General features: G+C 42.4%; 1 protein-coding gene across 7 annotated transcripts in view; it reads right to left on the bottom strand.

Annotated features, from left to right (window-relative positions):
* Positions 1-15,803, bottom strand: part of SMARCA2 (SWI/SNF related BAF chromatin remodeling complex subunit ATPase 2) — a 158,373-nt gene that overhangs the window by 49,486 nt on the left and 93,084 nt on the right. For all 7 annotated transcript variants that reach the window (XM_053924100.2, XM_071221521.1, XM_071221523.1 and 4 more), the window contains exons 25-27: positions 13,654-13,881; positions 11,215-11,292; positions 6,174-6,392 (exon numbers count right to left, since the gene is read on the bottom strand). In XM_053924100.2, the coding sequence (XP_053780075.1) occupies positions 6,174-6,392; positions 11,215-11,292; positions 13,654-13,881 (525 nt within the window). The remainder of the gene's footprint in view (positions 1-6,173; positions 6,393-11,214; positions 11,293-13,653; positions 13,882-15,803) is intronic.

Here is a 15,803-nt window from a genome sequence, read left to right as displayed (position 1 = left end):
AATTGTAGGAGAAATATTTTGTTATTATTTTTATTACATGTATCTTATGAATTATATATCTATATCAGTTATATTCTCTCCCATCTGGTGGATGCACGGATGCTCACAGTGCCGACAGCTAGGAGATTCCAGCCCGGGTCTCTGATTTCAGGCAGGATCAGATTTAATCCAGCCCAGACAGGGGGGACACTGTCCCAAGGATTTCTAGAGAGAGCAAAACCCTCATTATATATAAGAAAATATTGGTTATGTCTTACTGTGTATTTCAACAGAATTTCAAATATTTCGTTTAAAATCCCAATGTTTGTAAAGTTTCCGCACGCTGTTTCCAGTTCTTTGTGACTGACTCTGCGTGCATTTCTCAGCATGGAGTTTAGCATGGGCTGGTTGTGGTCGAATGCCAACAAAGGAATCTCTACATTTGCACCCTGGTATTATGTGGCTTTTTAAGGTACACACTAAATTCCATTGAGAAGTGTCACTTATTATCCCCCTACTATTATATGGTTTAAGAGTGTCTTACTTTGTTTTCTCCACTTTGAGTCTTGGGAAAGGGAACCTCAAACATCCCTTTAGTGGTCAGTAGACTGACTATGGGGACCCCATTCCTGCACATAAATGGTGGGACGCTCAAGCACTTATTCTGGTGACAAACGGGTGGAAGAAAAGGAAGGTTTCCTGTGTTGTCTTTCCTCAAGGTGCCTCTTGAAACCCCATGGCTTCTAAACCTAGTCCCCACCTATGGCCAGATTTAAAGATCCAAGGGAGTTTTATGACCATCATTTACATGACATGATTTGGGGCCCAACTGTAGATGATCAGGAGCTTATACTGTATCCCAAAAGAAGCATCCTCACACTCAGCCTTAGGGACCACACAGACACCAGCAACAAAGAAGGGCTTTCCACATGACAGCTTCCAGACCTCAGATCCACTGTGAAACAAAAGCATACTTTGGAGGAAGTTCACTCCCTCCATCAGGCTGGCAATTAAATATTATACAGAGCACATAATTCAGATTGCATTCCAATTATCTTCAAGTGCTGGAGGGCACAAATCACTCATTCAGCATTAAACAAATTCCGGGATGTCACTATGTGTTTTAAGGAAGGGGAGGATTCTGAAGTTGGCAGAAGGACCAAAGGAACAGGAAGAACAGAAAAACCAGGCATTCCAGAATACGCCCTCAGCTCACTTTTTGGCTTCGAAGTCACCCCAATTTTAAGGAGCCGTTTCAATAATGATTACAGTACTAGAAACATCACAGTTTACGCACATGTGGTTAAAGTTAAACTAAAAAGACCCTGGTCCGCTGGGCTCATTAGATATCAGCCAATTTAGGTCCATGAAATGCCCGCTCTTACACATAAAGGAACAAAGATATTTTCCCAAAACATGATTGACACAAGGCAATTTTTGTGTGTGTATAATTACAACATACACGCATCCTACATAATTTAGCACTGTCATCACCGGGTACACCACGGGAAAGCTATAAAATGGCACCAAATGTAATAACTTGAAAACCACATTAATATTCTCTTCCACACTTTCTAAAGAGCCCACTCCCTGTTCTGCAGAGCAACACACAGCCTTGAAGGGGATTGGGTAAAGTTGGTATGCAAACACCAAAAAGATGACTGACTTCCAAAACAGGATGTGTGCGCCCAGCCTCAGCAGCAGTCTGGATCAAGCCTCGTTGACAGAGAGTTTCCTCAGTTCTACAGGCTCTTCCCAATCAAGAGCTGAGTCTGGAGGACGGGGATCCCCAGACTGCCACTAGAAGCGACGGTGCAGAACACTCGGGCCTGACCTCGGTGTGGGAAGACGCTATAGACCGGAAGGCAGGGTGGAGAGCTTCCCGGGAGGGAAAAGGAGTAGAGAGAGGTAGGAAGTCAGGCCTGAGGAGCTAGTAACCGTTTGATCTGGCCTTTGTCCTGGGTTCCTGGCCGTGGAGTTTCTAAAACCCTTGGAATTTCCGGAGTGATAGCTCTCTTTGTTATGCTAATGAGTCAACTCCAGGTGCCTCCCGGGCCAGCTTCCACCGTTATCCAGAAGCCATCTTGGGAAGGAGGCTGGGACAGGTACCCCCAGGAGAAGAGAGAAACAGCCCATAGTGAACAGGAATGTCGAAATGACTGCCCCAAAAAGATGGAGTAAACTTGAGAGTGGCTGATGCCAGGGAAATTGAAGTTTCCTCAATGGAAACAGGGATTTTAAAATCTAAAATCCTACTTCTTTTCCCTCTAACTGAGCTGTGTTGGAAGTTGTGATCCTTCTCATTTAAAACAACATTACAAATACATAAAAAATGTTAAAATCTTCCAACTAAACAGATTGTCTTAAGGATACTGTGGGAATTTTTAGCATGCTATGATTACAAAATAAAACCTGTCTGTGATGAAGCCATAATGAAGTTTTTGAAGAAAGTGGCCATATCACATCACTTAAATTTAACCTAAGTGTTCTGAGGCAGAGACGCTCACTTAGTCACCAAAATCGCATTTAGCTGGGCTCAAAGCCAGACCACCGTTCCCTGTGTTCCTCACAGCTGGGAGGCCACAGGACTGAGTTCTGGGATGTGAGCAGAAGCGATGTGGGGCCTTCAGACCGAGCCCATTAGAACTCCACACCCACCACTCCGTGCTGTCACCTCCAGCTCCCTGGGATGGGCATGTCTGAGCCGGCAGAGGCTCTGTCAGCCTGGATCCTTGGCTGGGCATGTGGAGGACAGTTGTGTCCACCAACCAGGAGTGCCTACCGTGGACTTCTGTGTGAGAAGAATATAATTCTACTTATTTTTTTTAATAGGCCCACGAATAGCACATGTTTAAGTTCTGTGGCAGCAGTGAACATTATCCTAGGCTATAGTCTTATACATCAATCAGTGCAATTTCAATGGGGCAATCAGTGGGCACTTACGGTTTGCACACAAAAGAGCTAAGTTCTACAAGAGGCAGTTTATCAACCAATCAGGAAACCAGGCATGTCAGCAAGTACTAAGAAAACTAGGAGAATGGATTTGAGCTGTGACAGAGGGAAAGGAAAGAAGTACTCGAACACGGTGGAAAGCGCAGCCAGTATCTACTTGTGAAGGCATCCGTCACAGCAGCAGTGCCACCTGAGCTCACCTTGAAAGATGAGCAAAGTTCAAAAGAAAGAGGAGGGTAGAAGGTTCACTCCACACTGAACATGAGTGCTCAAACATTTTATCCAATGGGGCGTGATGCTAAAAAGAGAAAAAGTATTGTTCTGTTTACCCCAGAGAAGAGAATCCAGCTACAGGGGAAGAGGATTCCGTTCACAGGGAGGAGGGCCTGACAGTCGGGGCTGACCACCACCTGGAGGGGCTGTGCAGACAAGAAGGCAGAGTGTTCCCTTCAGGGCCAGCCTGTCTCCTGGCAGGGGCTCTGCAGACAGTGTGATTTCAGCACAGGGCGGGTGGCCACTCCATTCAGCTGCCTTCCAATTCTGGGATTCTACGTATCTTCGATGCCTCTGCCAAGCAGGCTTTGTACAACATTGCCAGGAAAGAGGAGAATTATTGTAGCCCTGTTACAGCACTTCTTACATGGCCAGAGTCCCTTTCAAGGCTGTGTTGGCTGGGTTTGCTCAGCGTGTTCGATCCTGGGAACGTCAAGAACATCTCTTCACATGCAGGCCCATGAGAACCCCTTGAATATAATTTTACTATCAGAAAAGCTTAACAGGCTGATATTAAGCAGGACTGCCACTGGTGAACACGGAAACAAATGACGGTAAACATCTATTTTAAACACTAAGGCCATGGGCATTCTGCATCATTCCTGGTTAACAGCAAGTTACTGGCTCATCCAGTAACTTGGACATCCAGTTCTTAAAAGCCTGGATTCCAAAACAAATTATTATACTAAAGCTGTACTAAGAACAGTTACAGTCTTGTCCTTCTTGGGTGACTTGGTATCTTGCAGTGCACCTCAGATTGAAAATTATGAACATCAGTTTCACAGTATAGTTTTGTAAAACGGACTATTTTCCATTTTTAGATGTGTGTGTTACTGATAAAAGGAAGTCCACTAAACACACCAGAAAGAGAAATGCTATCATAACATTACGGATAAATTAGTAATTTTCCACTTTCCTCTTATAAGGTTACGATTTATTTTCACAAACATTCATCCAGTCTGTACTACAGCTAAGCACTGTGCTAATCATTAGTGATAGAAACTGAATGAAAAAGAAAAATGAGGTATTCTAAACCTGTAAACTTTCTAATTTTCATAATGTTATTTTTCTTAAGAGCATTTTCCAATGATTTTTTTAATCCTCATCCGAGGACATGCTTGATTTGAGAGAGAGGAGAAGTGAGGAGGGAGGGGGGAGAGAAACATCAGTGGGGGAGAGAAACATTGCTCGGTTGCCCAGACTGGGGACTGATCCCTCAGCCTAGGTATGTGTCCTGACCAGGAATCGAACCTGGGACCTTTGTATTTATAGGATGATGCTCCAACCAACTGAGCTACCTGGCCAGGGCTCCCAATGATTATTAAAAAAATAAAAATGAAAAGTTCAGCTATATTCTTACCCAATAAACAAGGTTACTTTGCTTGTAATATATGGAGATTATACATATATAAAGATTAGCTTTAAAATCCTGGCCTAGATTACTGTCCCATATCCTGTAATAGTGCTCCAGGTACTTAAATTATTGCTTAAATAAAAGAGAAGGGGAATAGAGTTTTCTGAGCTCAGAAATGATTATTAAACAAACACAAATCTCTTCACATCACAGAATGAATCAACATCACAATAGTGAGACAAAAGAAATCTGTAAAACCTTATTCTGAGGCCACTGGCACATTTAGATACAACAGTAAAACAATCACACAAAAGTTCCACTTCATTGCCATTGTTCAACCATAAACACAAGCGATGCTTTCTGAGTCTCTTTCTGCTCAGATTACCAGACTTCAATCCTTCTGAAATTTAGATCACGTCTCTCTCATCACACCACATCCCGAGTCACTCACACCTCAGGTGGTGCCAAGACTCATCCACCATTGACGTCCAATCTCAAAACACTTCCCACCGCCTTTCTGCCCACCCACCTACCTACGACCTGGGTCCTAAAATCCTTGTTCTACAAACCTGGGAAAATGCACTCCCTTCTGACAAAATGAACGACTCCTAACAGCCTCTATTTTGTTTGGTTTTCACCCAACTGCATTACTGTGTGCAGCGTGCATTTCCAGGCCCTGCCGGGAGTTCATGCCCCAGATTGCTCTGTCTGTGCAGGTACTCAGTCGGCTCCCACTGAGGGAACGTAGGGCCCAGCCTTCAAATGGAAGATACACACTGGCCTTGGCATTCATACATGTGGCTCCTAGGAGCTTTTTGATATTTCTGTGCTCCCCAGGGAAACTTCTGAGATTTCATTCCTCAGTTAGAATAAGAAATCAACATTTTCCAAAACGGGGGAAAAAATCCCAAACAAAAGAAAAACATTTCTAAGCGTCAGTGACCCGAGTCCCAGGCCTCGGTCTGTGTTGGCGATGGACAGATCAGATTAAAATGAAAGTGAACACGCAAATGCAACAGCACTCTGTTTCTATTTATATTCAATCACTGATTCTGTTATTTCCAGCCAGCTGTGTGATCGTGCACAGTCACTTAACCTCTCTGGGCCTCCCCTGCTTTGTCTGTAAACCAAGAGAGTACAAAGGCAACAGCCAGCTCTAATGAAATAACAATGCAGTTAGAAGACACATGCCTGTCCCCGAATATCTCTGTAGGTCTTGGAGAAGTAAATCTCCGATTAAAGACCACAAAATAAGAGGGACCACTTAAAAAGATCCCTAAGGCCCCCTTCCACATCTTGATTCTAAATCCAAGAGAGTGAGGCATGACCAGGAAATTGGTCATAAACCATTAGTGGGTCTCCTAGCTCTAATAATCCGGTGCTTCCAATGGCCAACTCTGCTCTAGCAAGAATTCTTCATTATATTTCAAGGTACTGCCTTGAAATGTAGAATGATTCCATAGGCATAGCAGAAAGACTTCATGCATGTTCAACAGCCATCTCTCCTTTTACTGGCAACTTGTGCCCCTCAGAGAATTCCAGCTTTAGGCCCCTGATCTTTCCAAGCCAACAAGAAACTCCACCTGTCAAGGACAGTTAAGAAAGCCACACCTACCCGTAGCCACTGCTTCTCAGTGAGGGCGTCGCTGTAGTCCACATCCCGGCGCTGGCGAGACCCTCTACCAAATATTTTCTCCTCCTCTTCTTCACATGTAAGCCTTTCTACTTCAGCATCATCTTTAATAATCCAGGAGGGCAGCTCATCTTCTTCCATCAAGCGAGGCTTACGCTTTGGGTTCCGGGCATCCTCCCTCCGCCGATCCATGTCCATACGCTGGAGATATGAACATAAGTTTCACTAGTGGGAAAGGGGATTCCGTACAGTACAGCCTTTATAGCACATAAAACTTTCACAAGTCACACCCTGGCCAGGTAGCTCAGTTGGTTAAAGCATCATTCTGATACATTAAGGTTGCGGGTTTGATCCCTGGTCAGGGCACATACAAGAATCAACAAGTGAATGCATAAATAAGTGGAACAACAAATTAATGTTTCTCTCTCTTTCTCTCCCTAAAAATTAATTAAAAAAAAAAAACTTTTACAAGTTGCCCCCTATAGCTGTGGGGTCCCTTCCAGCTTCTTCCATGGAGACTCTGTCTTCTGAAGGTTCTAGGCCATCCCTAAACAGTGTCCAGGCAGAGAATCTGCAAAGCCAAGTCTCCTCCCTTTCTCTGTATACATTGCTGAAATTTATGTATGTACTTAAAAAATAATCTTTAAAAATTCTTTTTCCTAGTCGATCTGTGTGCAAAGCTTCCCCTTAAGTAACAGTGAGAAAATTCAAACTGAGGATGTACTTTTAAAGTATGAGTCCTGGCCATATAATTCATTGCTGCCCCGGCATAAAAGTATTCTTCAAGCACAAAAATAAAAGTTCATTAAGAAAAGTTCCTTTTTTACTCCACAGGACTCATGCCTTTGACTAAACAACCAGGAAATAAATCAGCAACTGGAGTAGCCACCACCCTCAGCTGCACTTGGACATGTGAGCACATAAACGGTTTGATTAGTCTGTCGGCCGTGAATGTACTGCATTTTCAGTACAGCACGGGCTGTGTGAGAGGGATGTCCCTCAATTCGTTAGCTTTTAAAAGATTATTCCGCAGAGAGACAGACCTCGGAGGTAATCTCCTCTCAACTGATCATGTTATTAGTGAAATGGCTCCCTTTCGTACTCTTTCATGGCCGTCAAAATGCCTATTTCCCCATGCCCTGTGCACTTGCAAATAAATTAAGTGCCACGTGCATGGTTTTAACTTATAACTGACAATTTGATAGCTAAGAGAAGCAAATAAAACTTCCACTGAATTGAAACACACATTAGTGATATGTATATATCACTAGCTGATGTGCCATTTCTACAACTGAGTAGACTGTTAACCATTCAATGATTTACCTTTTCCCTCTTTCTTCCTTTGGTTCCATATAATTTTTCCTTAAGAGCTAAAACTGGTAACAGAATGTAAATAAAATGTCTATTCAAATCCAAATTTGAACTCTAGAATCTATTTTAAAGTTAATGTTCAAAGTCCCTTAAACTATGCTTACACATTTTTAAAAATCATTTTATTTCCCACAGTGGGTAGGCTCGGGGCATGGTGGAGTCTCATTGGTAGTTAAATGCAGTCGTCCAGTTCTGTCTTGTGCTACTGTTAGCCAGAGAGGCCCTTCTTAATCCCGCCTGCTGGTGCTCTTGCATCAGAGACAGGATCCACCAAACCTCTGTTAGCACACAGAGGATGATGCCTTGTTACAGTACAGTCTGAAGAGGGCCTCCTGAGGTAATCTCTTAATAGTTATTAGATGGCTAATAAAAAACCCCATTTTTTTTTTTGGTTGATGTGCTACAAAGAGATGACAAAATATTGCCACTTCAATTTTTGGTTAGGCCACTACTGTTCCCTGTACCAAGACCTGTATTTACTATGTATTTGTGGACAAATGCTATGTATTTGTCCACAATCAAGAAAATCAATCTTTGCTGATATCAAAGAAAAAAAATTACTCTTGCTTTTTTTTTTTTCTTTTAGGAAGGGTTGATGCAGTTTTTAATCAGCTTAATGTTCTGATGACTGCATCTTTTCCCAGAGATTACTACTGTCAGAATACCAGTATAAAATCTAAAATTGATATTCAAGTAAGTCTGATTGATTATTGAGATTTACAGGAAGGCATGTTTGTCATAAAACCCAACTATAAACCTTCTGCTAACAAGTATAAATATTTTTCAAATATTTTCCTTGTCTTTGTAGGGAACATAGCAACTAAAAGCTTAGTGTTTACATATTAGCAAAATGTTTCAGATATGTATCTTGACCTGCCAAAGATCTTTTTAGGTAAAATTCAGAGGTAATCAGTATGAGAGAGAACTTTTTATGAAGTCACATTTTTAGAAGAAAACAAGAAAAATGTTCAAGAGAAAGGTTTTGTTTTAAAGAGACTATCTGCTTAATGTATGTTACTTAACTACATATATAGTGTGTATGATACAAAATCAAAGTTTGTGTTCATTTTCCTGACGACTAACTCGTAATAATGGATGAAGTTTAAATACTGAAATCCAAATCTAGCTCACATTCGACTCTTGTTTGTTTCACTGGCACCGATTCAAACTTGATTTCCTGCCCCCTGGTGGAGGTGCTAATGAACAGTGAATCGGCCAAAGGCTGCCAGCTGATTACGAGATTTTGAAAAACACTCAATGGAATATACAGATGTTGTATTATAAGGTTGTACATGTGAAACTTACAGAATATTATTAACCAATGTAATCCCAATAAATTTAATGAAAAGAATAAAAAATCAAACCAAACCAAACTAAAAATATGTCTAATGTAAAAAATGAGAAGTCAACCTTTAAGAAACAAGCAGAACATTCACAAAATCAAAATGCCTACAAAAACTGTTCCTTAACCAGCTTCATCAGTTCCAAGCCTGTTCTTTGCATGATAAAATATTCCCAAATTAAAAGAAAGCTGTGCCTTGACCAGACATTCCTTTATCTTTTTCCCCTGAAGTTTTCAATTTCTACAAATGCCCACCCAGCCCAAAAGCAAAAAAAGAGAAGTACTCTTTTCCCCTTATTTCAGGGCCACTGATGGAAATGCATTTCTGGGCCTAATCTAATTTGTATAATGGCAGGCTGCTTATCCTTTCCAGGGTCTCAAGATCAAGTGAGGCTGTAGCAGTGCTGAGTCATTGCCAACGGGAAGAGGAGAGCCCCCAGCCTCAGTGTCCCCAGTAATCTACATTTTAGTTAAGTCCCTCCAGGAGCGGAGAGATGTCTACTTCCTGTGTGCATGTCTAATCTCCCTAAACCGGGGCTACCATCTGCCAGGGCGGTGACTGGCAATACCAGTTAACAAATGTAGGTTTTATGAGCGCCCCACGGTGACCAAGCAGTGAAAATCTGTTTTTGTGTCATTTCTTTCCAAAAGGGCCTAACCTGGGTAGGGTGGTTCACTTAGACGGTGGGGGGGGGGGGGGGCGGGGGGAGGGAGGGACGTGTATGCCCCAGTTTAGGAGTTATTCCCATGGCTACCTAAAAGTTTCCTGAGAAAGAATTAAATGCCTTTTATCTTGAATCATTATGTGTGGACATAATCATTGTTCCCTAGACAAAAATCACCAAATCACAAAAATAACCTGAGTCTCCATGCAGCTGGAGTTCCCTTCTCAGACTTTCTAGGCTAACGAGGCAGAGATTGCAAACCCTGTGGGTCATATTTGGCCCATGGTCCTGTTTTGTTTGGCCTGCCGTGCTATATAATAATACAAAATTGAATTTAGTTGCAAACATTTTGAAACCCAGAGACTGCATATAAGAGCCCAGATTTCTAGCTTCTCTTGAAAACTTGGAATTTCTAGCTACATTGGATTGCCAGCTCTGTGCCCCTAGACAAAGCAGACCCAGTTCACCACCGTCTACGCACCCCATCCACTTGCTTCAGTTAGGCAAATGACCTGTCGGAGACCTGAGGGCATTCAAGTTTGGGACTTCTCAAATGCCGTAGTTACAGTTTATATTTATTCACTCACTCCACACTCAGGCTACATGTTACAAAGATTGAAGGTACTGGAGGGATTCTCGTGACTTTACACATCCTGATCCATTCTCACATAGTCCCAAGGCCTGAAATTTTGCAAATGCCACCACTTGTCCAATAAATATTTATCAAGCAACTACCACGTGCTGTTTTGAGCACTGGGGATACAGAGGCAAATAAAATTTCTATAGCAAATGCCTTAACATGCAATAAAAGATGACTTCTGAGAGCCTCCCTCACTGGCCAAGGGGGAACACACTGATCTTGTGGCAGGCCACACATAAATCAAAATCGGTGTCAGCAAAATTACAGATGACTGCGTATCATGAAACGTCAAGGTTGAAACCATGGCATTCGAGCCTCCAACGTCAAGTTTCTTTTTATATCTACTTTGTACCAGTAAAATCCAGCCAATTTTGATCTTTAAATGAAGGCTGCACCTTGGCATGCATCTGGACGGTTCCTATTTTTATAAGTAGGCTCTCTTCCACAGTAAGAGACACAGCCTTGTTGTTTTAATCACAGTCCACCCCCTCCCATGGGGAGCAAGTTTGATTAGGTCCAGTAAGGAGACAGCTAGGGAATCGTTGTACACCCTGCCCTAGGAAGAGCGCAGGTTTCCTGAATGATGCAGGCCCTCCAGGTTAGTAATGACCTTGGGGCGGGGCGGGTGTGGGAAGAGTGGGTGGTACACTGTAGTCCACGTTGCCTGTCCAGAGGTGCAGCTGCTACTCTGTTCCCGTCAACTGTTTCCGTGTAAGATGTGGGCCTGGCATTGCCCACTCTTTTTTTTTTTTTTTAAGAGAAGCCAGAAATCAGGATTCTTTTTGTGTTGGCAACAAGTTCAAAATTTTAAAAAGCACTGCGTGGGCCAAACAAAACATGTCTACAGGCTAAATTCAGCCAGTGTGCAGCCTCTGAACTGAAGGAGAGGCACAGGCTTCACGAAATGCAATTCTGCCAGGGCCTGCAGGCCCCAGGCAGCTTGTGTGCATAGAAAAAGGGGTAGAGGAATAAGGCATTTGTTTCAAGGATTTTCTAAAACATTACCATGAAAAGATCAAATTCTTCTTCTCGTCGAGCGATCATCTGGTTCAGAGTCTCATCGTCTGGTACTTCGTCTTCTTCCTGGGGTTAAGAAACAGAATGATTTAACAGGCTTTAGCAGAAAGATAATTGGAGGAGTGAGGTACAAATGGGTGAGGGGAATCTGTCCTCCAGACCCCAGGGGCCCTGTTTCTCCAGCCAGAAAGAAAGGAGGAGGGTCACTGGGTGCAGTACTGGCCATTAGTATTTACCAAGTTATTCAAATATCTTCCTGGAGCAAAATCTGTTCAGGGAGGACACGTGGGGGACTCTAAGAAATACTGGTTCTCTTGGGTGTGTCTTGATTCCCTTACTTTTAAAATAAAATTACTTAATGTATCTCCACCTCAATGACCTCACCTGTGAAATGGATGTGACATTTACATCACAGAGAAGGTGTAAGATTTACATGAGGAAAGCCACAGGAAAGCATGCCTAATATGAATTCTTTTGACTCTATTAACATTATCCCAAATATAAACACTCATTTTCAAAGCCTTACAAAAACCATGAGCATGTGAAACTTTTGTGGCGAGGTATAGAGCAAGACCATAAAAATCGTATCCATGGCAAATATATAGCCTTTAAAATATGTTTAATCAATGTACTTCAGTGGGCATTATACTAACAGTGAGATTTGTGGCTATGACAATTCAATAACAAAATCCCAACAAAACTGTGTGTGTGTGTATATATATATATACATATATATATAGTGCAATTAATATATTATAATAAATATATTATTTTAATTAAGTATATAAAGGTACACAATTAACATAATTGCAATGAAGTGGAAAAAGCAATTATTTAGGGGTTACCATTTTCATTTTATATCATGTTAGACCAAGGAACATTATCTCTCTGCAGATTCCTCAGCAACCGAAAGCTCTCGAAGTTTCAGAAATGTTATGCTGCGACCTCCACACCCTTAGAACAACGACTTTGAAAATTCGGCATACCCTCCAGAACTTAAACGCACAAAATTATTTTTGTCACATGCTGAGTGAGCTTGTTAAAAACCAAATGGGGAATTTTAGTGTGTCAGCAGAGGGAAAAGGGAGGAAAACCCAGAACTTTAAAAATCCAATTTCTTAAAAAGAGGCAATTTGATCTAGAAAGAGTGAGTGTACTAACAGCTTACATGAGATGGCTGTCAGTTCCCTAGATGACACTTTGCGCACTGTGTTAAAATGAATGCAGTTCAACGGAGTAAAAAACCGATATTGTGAAAAATCGTCTATTCTAGTTTATCTTTAGATTGATTAAAGTCGATCTGTCTGAATATTCCATTTTATCTGACACAGACACAGATGAGCAAGGGAGGGCTGAGACCGTATAGCCCACAGAATCCGGTCCATGTTTCCTCTGATGAAGAGATGTCCTGCTTTGCTCACCCTATTCTTTAGAACCACACTAGCCTTCCATTGCCTGTAAGTATGGGGCTTGGACTTTCCCTGTGCCCAAGATGAAAAGATTTCCTTGCAAACTGGCAAGAAGCCTGCCCACAGTGGCCTGACCCTCATGGAGAACAAACTCAATGGGAAATGGGCAATACATCTTCCTGGCTTTTTGTGCCCTAGTAATTCATGGCCTGTCAACCACAGAGTTGGCGGCCCATGCTCTCTCAGATACTCAGGACCCGAGCCCTTGACTGCTGTCTGTCAGTGTCCCCAAACGCCTTCACGTCAGGCACAAGCCACCCAGAAAGTGGTAACATGTGTCTGACACACTGATAGCCCGGCAGGGGTGTGGAGCCCCAGCAGGCTGCTCACAGAGAGGCATGTGGCGTCAGATTCCACTCCCGGCTCTACCTGACGGCTCCCCGCAGGGCTGGGAGAGAGTAACTTTTTCCTGCAGCCTTGAAAGGTGGCAGAGCTCCAGGCGACCCCACATCCTACCTAAATCAAGTCAGGTGCCAGCTTCACAAGTCTGTGAAGTCATGCCCCACAAACACACTGCAGTGCTGTGATCTCTGATCAAAAGGAAGAGACACAGGGCTCTGGGGGATGGCAGAGGGAAAAGGCCAGCAGGGCCCCTCCCAGCTCTGTCTTGTCTCATGTACCTGACTGCCCCTGAAAGTGGCCTCTCTGCAGGCTCTGCATCTGCCCCAGAGAGAGCAGCATTTACAGTGTACAACAAAGCATGCTGGCTGCACCTCCCCGGAGAAACGATGGAAGCCAAGCGTCTACTGGCCAAGCCTTGAGGTCCCCATGGCAACTGCTGTTAAGACACTCTTGGAAAACTTTCAGAGGCTTTCTGTACTGGGGATGTAAGATAGCAGCTAATTGACTCATTTTAATTAACACCAGCCTAGGAAGTTCTTTAAACAAAGAGGTTACTCTTAATCTTCTGAGAGAAAAGGTCACTTTTTGATTTTGTGAAGTTGGCTTTCTAGAATACCTCATTTTCCTCTTCGTGCTCCAGGATGGCCTGCAGGAACGCCCTGCGCTCGTGGCTCGAAGACTTCTGATCGAACATGCCCGCCTGGATCACCTTCTGGTCCACATTCAGCTTGTACTTGGCGGCTGCCAGGATCTTTTCCTCCACGCTGTTCACGGTGCAGAGTCTCAGCACACGAACCTCGTTCTGCTGGCCGATGCGGTGAGCTCGGTCCTGGGCTTGCAGGTCCTGCGAGAGAGAACAGGGTGCCGTGAGGGCTGATGGGCCTGGATGAGTCCAGCAAGCGAGTCCCTACCTGGGAGGGAAGTATGGGAGGGTCGTTTAAATCCACCTTGACTAATGTAAGATTTTGTGTACATTTGAAAAACATACAAGCTCTCTTCTTTGGAAAAACTCAAATTCGCCATTCCTAGCTGAGGGTACCTGGGTTCAAGTTAACCAGCCAAACTGGAATTCTCCTCAGGTTTTGAAATCCAGGTCTCAAGATATTTTTTATCTGTCCCTAGGTTCACCATCAGAATTAATCCCTAACTAAAGCAAAACAAAACAGCAATAAATTTGATGTTACCTACAACTAACCTTAAGTGGCAAGAAACAGCTTTCCTTTGGTATGAGATGTTAAGATGATTTTTAAAACATCACTGAATCATTATATTTACATACATGTACATTATATTTACATACATGAGGGGGGACCCAAAAACCCCCCAGAATTATCTTCTGGAGGGCAGGCCCCTTACAGGACCGGCTTCCTTGGCTAGGTGAGTGTTCTAAGAACCCATCTGTATAAGTGTATCAGCTGGTGTTGTTGTGAGAGGCTGAGTTAGGCTTCAGTGACCTTTCTTCTTTGGAAGATTCTTTCAACATATTTGCCCATTTCATGATGGGCGCTTTACAAGTGCATCTGCCCACACTGAACTGAGAGTTCAGCAGTTTTTGACCAAAAATGGCATGACCCCCATGCTCCATCCTCCCTATTCAGCCGATCTTGTCCTGAGAAACTATTTTTTGTTTCACCAGATGAAAAAAGTCCTCAAAAGGGAAACGTTTAGCAGATGTGAAAGAGGTGAAACAAAAAATGGCAGAAGCACTAAAAGGCACCAAAATTGAAAAGTTCAAAAACTGTTTTGAAGAGTGGAAAAAAGTCTTGGTAAGTGTATTACATTAAATGGAGAGTACTGGAAGGTGGCTGAAGTTTAAACATGTAAGAATAGACAATTTTTTATAAATAAATTCTGGGGTCTTTTGGGCCCCCTCTCATATATTATACATACAGTGATTGCTCATGTAGCAAATTTCCTGGGATCGAATTCTGTCCAAGACTCAATCTTTAGTTTGGGTTTAGGATTGCTAGTAGAGTAGTAAACTTGTACTACTTTTTGGTAAATTTTGGGGGGGGTAGAAATTTGGCAGTATGTATCAAAAGTGTTAAAACTGGGTATGGCTCCTGACCCAGAAATTTCACTTCTGGAAATTTATCCTAATAAAATAGTCATGGATACGCAACAAAGTCCTACAAATAAGGATATGCCTTATGTATTATTTAAAAAATATTTTTGGAAAGCATAATTAAATAAATGTTTAATATTAACAGATTGATTAAACAAATTAGTCTTCAACTCTATGCAAGTACCAACATATTATCATGCAAATGATGTTGTAGAAGATTGAATTATACAAAGTAAAAACATATTATGTATGAAAACCAGTTATATATAAGTATGTATATACTATGCCCTTATAGGTGCATATTTATACCAAGAACAGGCAGGAGGGACGAACCTCAACAAGCCAATTAATGTTTATATGTCTAGTTAATTAGATTACAGGTGTTATTAAATATTTTTCATTTTGCTTTCATGTAGTTTAACAGTCTTTTTTGTTTTAAACATCTATTACTCTTCTAATATGAAAAAGGTTTTAATGAAATCTTTAAATACAAGCCGTCATAAACCTATGAAGCAGAGTTAGCTAATGTAAAGGCTACACAATAAAAACTTCCTGGTGTATCTGTTTCATTCATGTTGGTCCAGGCGATGGTCCCTGGGCCAGCGCTGATTAGTTGTTCCCACGTGTCCCCTGAGACTCATAGACACGTGTAGGGCAAAGGCCTGATCCCGGCATCCTGTGTCCCTAGCACCGATTTTGCT

The sequence above is a fragment of the Desmodus rotundus genome, chromosome 1 (genome assembly GCF_022682495.2).
Source record: "Desmodus rotundus isolate HL8 chromosome 1, HLdesRot8A.1, whole genome shotgun sequence".
Classification (NCBI taxonomy): Eukaryota; Metazoa; Chordata; class Mammalia; order Chiroptera; family Phyllostomidae; genus Desmodus; species Desmodus rotundus.
The sequence above is the reverse complement of the archived record's forward strand: the minus strand, read 5'-3'. Positions and strand labels throughout refer to the sequence as shown.